This window comes from Dendropsophus ebraccatus, chromosome 12, assembly GCF_027789765.1.
Source record: "Dendropsophus ebraccatus isolate aDenEbr1 chromosome 12, aDenEbr1.pat, whole genome shotgun sequence".
In the NCBI taxonomy this organism is placed as follows: domain Eukaryota; kingdom Metazoa; phylum Chordata; class Amphibia; order Anura; family Hylidae; genus Dendropsophus; species Dendropsophus ebraccatus.
Genome location: NC_091465.1, coordinates 48,709,199 through 48,717,441, shown reverse-complemented (window position 1 = coordinate 48,717,441; position 8,243 = coordinate 48,709,199). Strand labels below are relative to the sequence as shown.

General features: G+C 40.4%; 1 protein-coding gene across 1 annotated transcript in view; it reads left to right on the top strand.

The window, feature by feature from the left end:
- Positions 1-3,296: 3,296 nt before the first annotated feature.
- The window catches only part of ODAD1 (outer dynein arm docking complex subunit 1), a 66,457-nt gene continuing 61,510 nt past the window's right edge, over positions 3,297-8,243 (top strand). Inside the window, exons 1-3 of the mRNA XM_069947641.1 lie at positions 3,297-3,397; positions 5,314-5,382; positions 7,984-8,083. Coding sequence (XP_069803742.1) covers positions 5,316-5,382; positions 7,984-8,083 — 167 coding nt within the window. The 5' untranslated portion in view covers positions 3,297-3,397; positions 5,314-5,315. The remainder of the gene's footprint in view (positions 3,398-5,313; positions 5,383-7,983; positions 8,084-8,243) is intronic.

Sequence of the window (8,243 nt, the reverse complement as noted above, 5' to 3'; positions counted from 1 at the left end):
CCCACAACTTGACAAAAACTCAACAGGCATCAAAAGATGATCAATAAACGGGGTCCTGAAAGTTTCCATGGTAACTCGGTTAACTTCTCACTTATTGTGATGATTATCGCTTCTATTGCTACATCTTATTTCTTCTGCATGTTGACAGTATGATGACACAGGCTCTTATATATTTAGGCTTAGTATTGTATATATACTGTCACTTCTGGGAGCCGCTATGCAAGTGATCCAGTATCTGCTTAGTTTCCAACTAAGTGCACAGAGTCTACATTATGTTCCTTGTTTGTACCTAAAACTTTTCCATCCAAAGTATAACATTTTTATATTACTGTTACATTAAGAGAAGTCCGGCCACAGCAATTGTTTTTCAAAAGCCAGGGCGGGGGTGGGGGACACATAACGAACAATACTAACTCACCTCTCCCTGTTCCTCTCCCGAGCTGGATTGCTGCTCCGGGACCCCCGCTAGGTTTCGGGATATTCAACAGAACCGACTTTATGACTGAGCTGACTGTTGAACTGGCCGTTCAGCCAGTCAGTGACTGCGGTGGGGCGCTGCTGCAGTCATTGATTGGCTGAGCTGCAATCCATCAGCCAGAACGGCATTTTCCCCCAAGTAGTGACATCATCATAACTCAGGGGGGAAAATAGTTTCTTATGGGTGCCCTGGAGCTGGTCAGGCAGCACATCACAAGCATGGGGAGAGGTAAGTAATCCTTAATTGTTATTTTGTCCCCTGCCCCTGCTGGCTCTCAGAATTTCACTGTGCTCAGACTTCTCCTTTAAGAATTAGTTCAGACAATGCTTTTTTAAATTATTAACAGATAACTAAAGAGAGAGAGAGAGCTCAAAAATTCCGATACCGTCTTCGGCATAGAATTTAGAAACCAAGACGCCATGAAGCTTACGTGAAGATCTCATCTGTGTACAGTGACTGCCCATACGGATGTGATTTATGGAAGCAAACACTACCTCCTGCTGCAGTCCCTTTGTTTACTGGCAGGAGAGATTCAGGTAATAATGTAGAGCAGCAGCAGGGGATTCAATGGCTGCTCTGTGGGTGATGTCAGTAGCAAAAAGGCACTGATGACTAGACACAGGAGAGGCATTGTGATGGCCATCAGCCCCCTACAGAAGGCACTGTGCTATCCAGTTAGCATCCAGGTGCCTCTCTGGTTATTTCCTATATGAATGATTATAGATCATGCTAATAAGACTATATTCACACACAGTGTACTTGTCTCTTACTTTTGGTTGCAGAATTGGCAGAGTTTAGTACATTCACACTGTGCCAGAGGTCTCTTCATTTCCACTGTCAGTGCTAATAGCAACTGTGATGGAGGTTCCAAACAGCCTCTGACACAGTGTGAACCTAGCCTAAGCCTGCTATGAAGCTTAACTGTACTGACATGCTTTGTCAGAACAGTATCATAAAGAGCTTCCGGCATCATCATTCATTATTTTGAGGACTGGTCCACGGTACCACGGAATAATGGTAGAATCTCGGAATAATGGCAGTATACGGCAGTCTGGGCACAAACCGTATACTGCAGATGTGTGACTGTCCCAAAAGACACCTCTCATGAGAGACCCCTTGGTCTTAGCAGCAGGACGGCTGCAACTTCCTATCATCCTACTGTCAATATTGTGGAGGGTCTTAGGGCTCATCCTAGTAAATCTTTTGTTTAGCAAGCCATCAATTTCTAACACTATATAGATGTATAGATGTGGGTTATTTTTCTATAATATAACTTAGAAGAGGTCCATATAATGTGTCTCTGGGACAGAACCTCCTAATGTTCATGTATCCATGTTTTATTTATTGAATTTGTGTCACTAATAAGCAGAAGGCCTGAAGTTCCTCTGTACTCAGGACAGGATTCTGGTGGTGTAAACTAGTGCTGTGTAGAGGGTATTATTTGTTCATTCTTGGGTATCATCTATTTTTCTATTATTACAGTTATGCTGCATTTACACGGAGCGATAATTCGCCCAATCGATCGTTTAATGATTTTGAAGCAACGATTTGGTTTTTATAACCTTCAGTGTTTAGACGAATAAAACGTTAGAAAATTTGTAAGAAAAATCATTATTGCGATCTTTCACATAGGGTGAATCTTTAAAAGACTGTTTACACAAAGCGATCTGCGAATTTTCAGCAAACGACAAACGGCGATTTGAGAACATGTTGAAAGATCAAAATGAACGATTTCTCACTCGTCGTTTGATCGCTTGCTGTGTTTACACGGAACGATTATTGCTCAAATGGGATCATTTTTGCTAAAATTCAAACGATAATCGTTCCATGTAAATGCAGCATAAGTTGAAACACTCAGGGGGACATGTATCAAGCGGCGTATTTTATTTTTTCGGCGGAAAGTGCCGATTTGTGAATATTTTATTCACAAACGGCCGTTTTGCGAATAACATATTCGCAAATCGCCACTTTCCGCCGGGTACGCCAGGGGGGCGGGGAGGAGGTGTGGAGGGGGCGGAACAGAGGTCGCAGACCAGAGTCCGCGCTATTCATCTTTAGCTTTGCCAAAAAATAAGCAGGAAACCTACTCCAGCTCTGAGCTGGCGTAGGTTTCCTGCCGTGTGCACTGGCGCGGAAAACGTCGGACATAATAAATGTCCCCTTCAGTCTATCTATTACCAATAGCTTCAATTTATCACACTATTACCATTACTGACTATCTATCTATTTATCTATTATAGTTAGTTACAATAATCTATACATAAATAGATAGATAGTGTCTACCTACAGTATGTATCAGCTATCTGCATTACAGTTAGCTGCAATAATCATCTATCTATCTATCTATCTATCTATCTATCTATCTATCTATCTATCTCTCTCTCTATCTATCTATCTATCTATCTATCTATCTATCTATCTATCTATATCCTATCTATCTATCTATCTATCTATTGATCATGGTTATAGACAGATATACAGATTACCACATGGTTGAGGTCTACTAGGATGCATGTGAATTGCAGTGTGTGATATGATAATGAAGCTCTGGCTCTTGGCTTTTCACATGTAAAGTTTCTCTGGCAGTGATGGCTCAGCATAGAGCTCTGTTGAGCAGTGCACAGTGGTTTCCAGCACATGGAGGGAGGTTCTATGTGCAGCAGAAGTAAGATGAAACCACAGCCTCCTTCCCTCAGCCAGCAGCAGCCACTTCCCCTGGTTACTGTCTTGTAGCATTGTTAGTGTGGTAACCTATAGGACAGCAGAGACTTTCACTGACAAGCCGCTTCCTGGAGACGGTCACTAACAACAATGAGTCTGTATGAGAAACACTAAGCAGAGAACTACAGCTGCCAGCACTGAGGACACCACATCCCCTGCACCCCCTGCTCAGCATCTCCGCACTATCTCAAGATACAGGTAGAAGATATTCTCTTAACCTGCCAATCAACTCTTTAGTCATGTCTGATAGTCCTTCTGGAGGCCTGCAATCCTTTATTATAATCCATGCTTCTTACATAGTTATAAAGTCATCATTTAAACTATTACTCCTTGAATAAAAATAGAAAAAAATCACAACAGTCACTGGATTTAATGTGATCTAATTGTGGACGCTGAGGCCTTGTGTCCCCGGCAAAGTTTTTATTCAATTTTTCAAATTTACACATAACAAAACCTGATCCTGTCACAGCAAACAGAGAGAACCATTGTATATCAATTAAAGTACAAAACAAAGGATGACAATAGCCGACTGGAGAGATTTCAGGGGCGAAATGATCCAAAATGAAAAATAAACTGTGGATTTAAAAATCAGCACAGTTTCTCCATCAAAATCAATGTAGTTTTTGCAAGTGAGAACATCATAGTAAACATATATGTGGTTTTATTAGGGAATCAATACAATCAATATAAAAGAATAGGATATATTGGTTATCACATATAGCTAGCGAATAATATAAAAATGCATGCTTATTCACAATACTTTACATGCTATAAAGACTCAACAGATATATCCACAAAGGACAGTAGGTGATGGATACAAATGTATATAAAGTTGCTGTAACAAGTGAGTATGCTACTTGTGTGTCAGCAGTGGACTGTGTCAATATTAAGGCCTGTTCACATCACATTTTTCACGTTTAACATCTGTATACTGAATTACATGCACCATGGCGTGCCTGAAGCATACCCATAGGCTTCAACAAACAAAATGTTGTCTGCTTTACCTTTTATTTGAGGAGTAGAGGATTGCCTTTCTATCCCTCTAATAAAAAATACACTGTTGTAAAGACTACAGACTACATTGGGACTACTAGAGCCTATAGCTATGCTGCGGGCATGGTACAAGCAGGCATTTGTATGTCTTCCAACTAGCAAAAACATGATGTGAATAGGGGGCCTTATGTAGAGTGCATGCATGGTTTGGTATTGTAGTTTGTAGAGATGAGATAGTAGAGCTTACCTTGCCTATCCCTGTGCATGACAGTAAAGGGTGGGATTGTCAGTGTCATTTTCTGTCCATGCCCACCAGGTGGGGCTGTGGTGCAGAGAACATTACAGAAAGTATACCATTGGGCCAGGTTTACACAAAGTATGAAAGTTATACTGGTGAACGAGCCTATGATATACACCACAATCCGTAATGAAACCCGCCAGATTAAATGTGGATGGATGCTGACCTAGTTATGGCTTCAGATTTCATTCACATTGTAATAACTAAAATCTGTGATAACATATAGAGCGGCAGAGCACGCTTTAGTCTTTATTAGAGATGAGCGAACCTGGAGCATGCTCGAGTCGATCCGAACCTGAACTTTCGGCATTTGATTAGCGGTGGCTGCTGAAGTTGGATAAAGCCCTAAGGCTATGTGGAAATCATGGATATAGTCATTGGCTGTATCCATGTTTTCCAGACAACCTTAGAGCTTTATCCAAGTTCAGCAGCCCCAGCTAATCAAATGCTGAACGTTCGGGTTCGGATGGACTCGAACCCGAACCCGCTTCGCTCATCTCTAGTCTTTATACATTACATGCATGAAGTTTGTTGCATGAGGTTTGTATAGCAATTTTGGAATTTCAGCACATATTCCTCAATGGAAATTCTGCAATAAATACTTTATTTTCTGTATAATCTGCATGCTTTCTTTTTTTTAGGTTATTGCTAATTTTTTCCTTTGCCAGGCAGTGGGTGAATTCTAGAACAAACCCACCACATGTGCACATAGCTTTATAGTTAATACAACCACAAATATAACTGCTAGATATAGAATATAATTTCAGGTTAAGATGGCTCCGAGATAATCCTAATGCCTCTTCCTTTTCTGTGTGATACTTAGAAATGCCTCACAGAAGATCTGCCTCCAGCATCCGCTCTGATAGCAGCGACATGGACCTAGAAGGAATGGGTATAACACTTTTTTTTATGCTCTACTCGGAGATGGCATTGTGTGTGCATTTGTTATTGATTATAGTGAGGTAATGCCATTAGCGCTTATTCACACTTCTGCATGAGTATATAGGTCTAATGTGCATCCACAATCCTGTTTTTGCTACAATTTGTATATGTATTCTATTGAAACATTCAGTTTGGCCCTATATTATATGCACTTATATGAAACTTTGAGAAAAATAATGTGCATAAAAGAACATGCATAAGAAAATAAAACCAATAATATTTATTTGCACAATTCTTGCAATAAAAAAAAAACTAAATGTATACAGATCTGATGTCTGAAAGTGTGTATAAGCCCTTAAAGAAGAAGTCCGGCAAAAATGTTTATGAAAGTATTGTATTGTCCCCCAAAAGTTATACAAATCCCCAATATACACTTATAACAGGAAATGCCCATAAAGTGCTTTTTTCCCTGCACTTACTACTGCATCAAGGCTTCACTTCCTGGATGAAATGGTGATGTCATGACCCGACTCCCAGAGCTGTGTGGACTGTGGCTGCTGGAGAGGATGATGGCAGAGGGATGCTCAGTGTCCCTCCAGTGCCTTGTGTCCCTCAGTGTCCCCCTGCCATCATCCTCTCCAGCAGCCACAGCTCGCACAGCTCTGGGAGTCGGGTCGTGACATCACCATTTTATCCAGGAAGTGAAGCTTTGATGCAGTAGTAAGTGCAGTTCCCCACTCACTGCTGTACGCTATTACAAGCGTTGGCCACGGAATCGCATCTGCCTCAGTGTGTCTATGGGAGGGCTCACTTGCCTCTGCTTCCGACGCTCTCTGCTCAATTCTTGTCATGTCAATTCTTTAAGCGGAGAGCGGTGTAAGCGGAGGCGCATGAGTCCTTCCATTGACACGCTTTTACTCTATGTGAACTGGCCCTATAACATACGTACTGTATATGCATTAGGTATATCAGATAGGGAAAAGCGTAGGGCAACACACATCAGAGCTTATCAGTAATCAAAATACAAAAAGTGAAATAAAAAAAGTTAAAAACATTAATAAAAAAAAAAAAATTTACAGTCTAGGGCTAGGTTTACACACCATCAAAATGACGGCAGTTTTGATTTGACGCCATCATTTCACAGCACATAATGGCCGTTCTTTTAAAATCACTTTATTTGCCGTTAAATTACAAACGGCCCATAAAAATGGGCATCATTTTAATGGTGTGTGTGAACATAGCCTAGAGATGAAAGTCCTTCCCAGACATTAGGAGCCCTGTTACCCTATAACAACCTTTCCCGTATTATAAGTATAACTAATTTTACAGAACACTGATCTGCTCACTTATGCTGTGCCAACAGTTTCCATTACAAAGTAGGCAAATCTTATTTTTAGTGTGAGCAGATAATTGGATTGGAAGACTTACAAAAACTTAAATTAGTAAAATTATCATGTGACAAGTTGTTTAGTTTTTACACTGGGTTATGCTCCTTCTTTCATTCCCTAAAAGGAACCCAAAATTCTGTCGAAAATTCTAAACAATACACAGTGTAGGTTTTCCATCAGAAGACTTGGCACTAGGCCCAGGTAAGTTGCTGTTCTCGCCTCTTAAAATAAATAAAATCCCCATAAAAGTAGTCCAGGAAAGCCAGCTTGCAATTTCAGATAATGGCACTATGCAAACATTTCACTCCTTTATTGTTCTGGCACAAGTGAACCTTTAACCCAAGATAAATATGGGAACAAATTTGCAGAGCAGAAATAAAGTACTGGTTTGCCTGAATAAGATGCAGCCATTATTTCTAGAGAATGTATTATACACATCTAGCAAGAATTCTCTATAATGTAACTTTTCTTTACATTACCAGGTTTTTTTATGTGCAAGAAGTGACAAAGATATAGTCACTGACTACATTTTGGCCATTAAAGGGGTTCTCCAGCGAAAATCTTTTTCTTTCAGATCAACTTGTGTCAGAAAGTTGTATCGATTTGTAATCTACTCCTATCTAAAATCTCAAGTCTTCCCATACTTATCAGCTACTGTAAATCCTGCAGGAAATGTTTTCTTTTCAGTCTGACACAGTGCTCTCTGCTGACATCTCTGTCCGAAATGGGAACTGTCCAGAGAAGTAAGTAAAGTTTTTTTATGGGAATGTGCTGCTGCTCTGGACAGTTCCTGTCTCGGCCAGAGATGGCAGCAGAGAGCACTGTCTCAGACTGAAAACAAAACAACATGTCCTGCAGGACATGCAGCAGCTGAGAAGTATGGGAAGACTTGCGATTTTTAAATAGAAGTAAATTACAAATCTATATAAATTTCTTAAACCAGTTGATTTGAAAGAAAAACATTTTCGCCAGATAACCCCTTTAATGTAAATGGGTCTACTGCAGTGCTCCACAGCTGATGGTTTATCCAAATGATGGGATTCCATTTGTGCATTGCCCAGTACAGAACATATAGGTATATATTGCAGTTGTCATACACAATGTCTTCTGCATCTTGCTGCATATTCATAATAGCACTGTTCTATGTATCTATGTATCACTAGCATAAATAAGGGGGAAGTACATAATTTTTTTTTCTGTATATACATTTTCTCCTTTTGTAGCGGACAGCGAGCTCGCCAAACTGCAACGTATGTATCGCCTGAAGGAAGGTCAGCGCCAGGCAACTACTATTGGGAAACAGGAGCAAATCAGGAGGCAACTGTATGTATAGTTTACCTAAGACTTGTACAGCTAATATCCTGCAGAATGACATCTCCCTTTAACAGGCAGATGATTGCCTCGGGGAGTCTTCTCTTAATGTCATGTCATTAGTGCAGCATGGTGCCCGGGGATGTGCTGTCTGATAACATGAGGCTCTGCA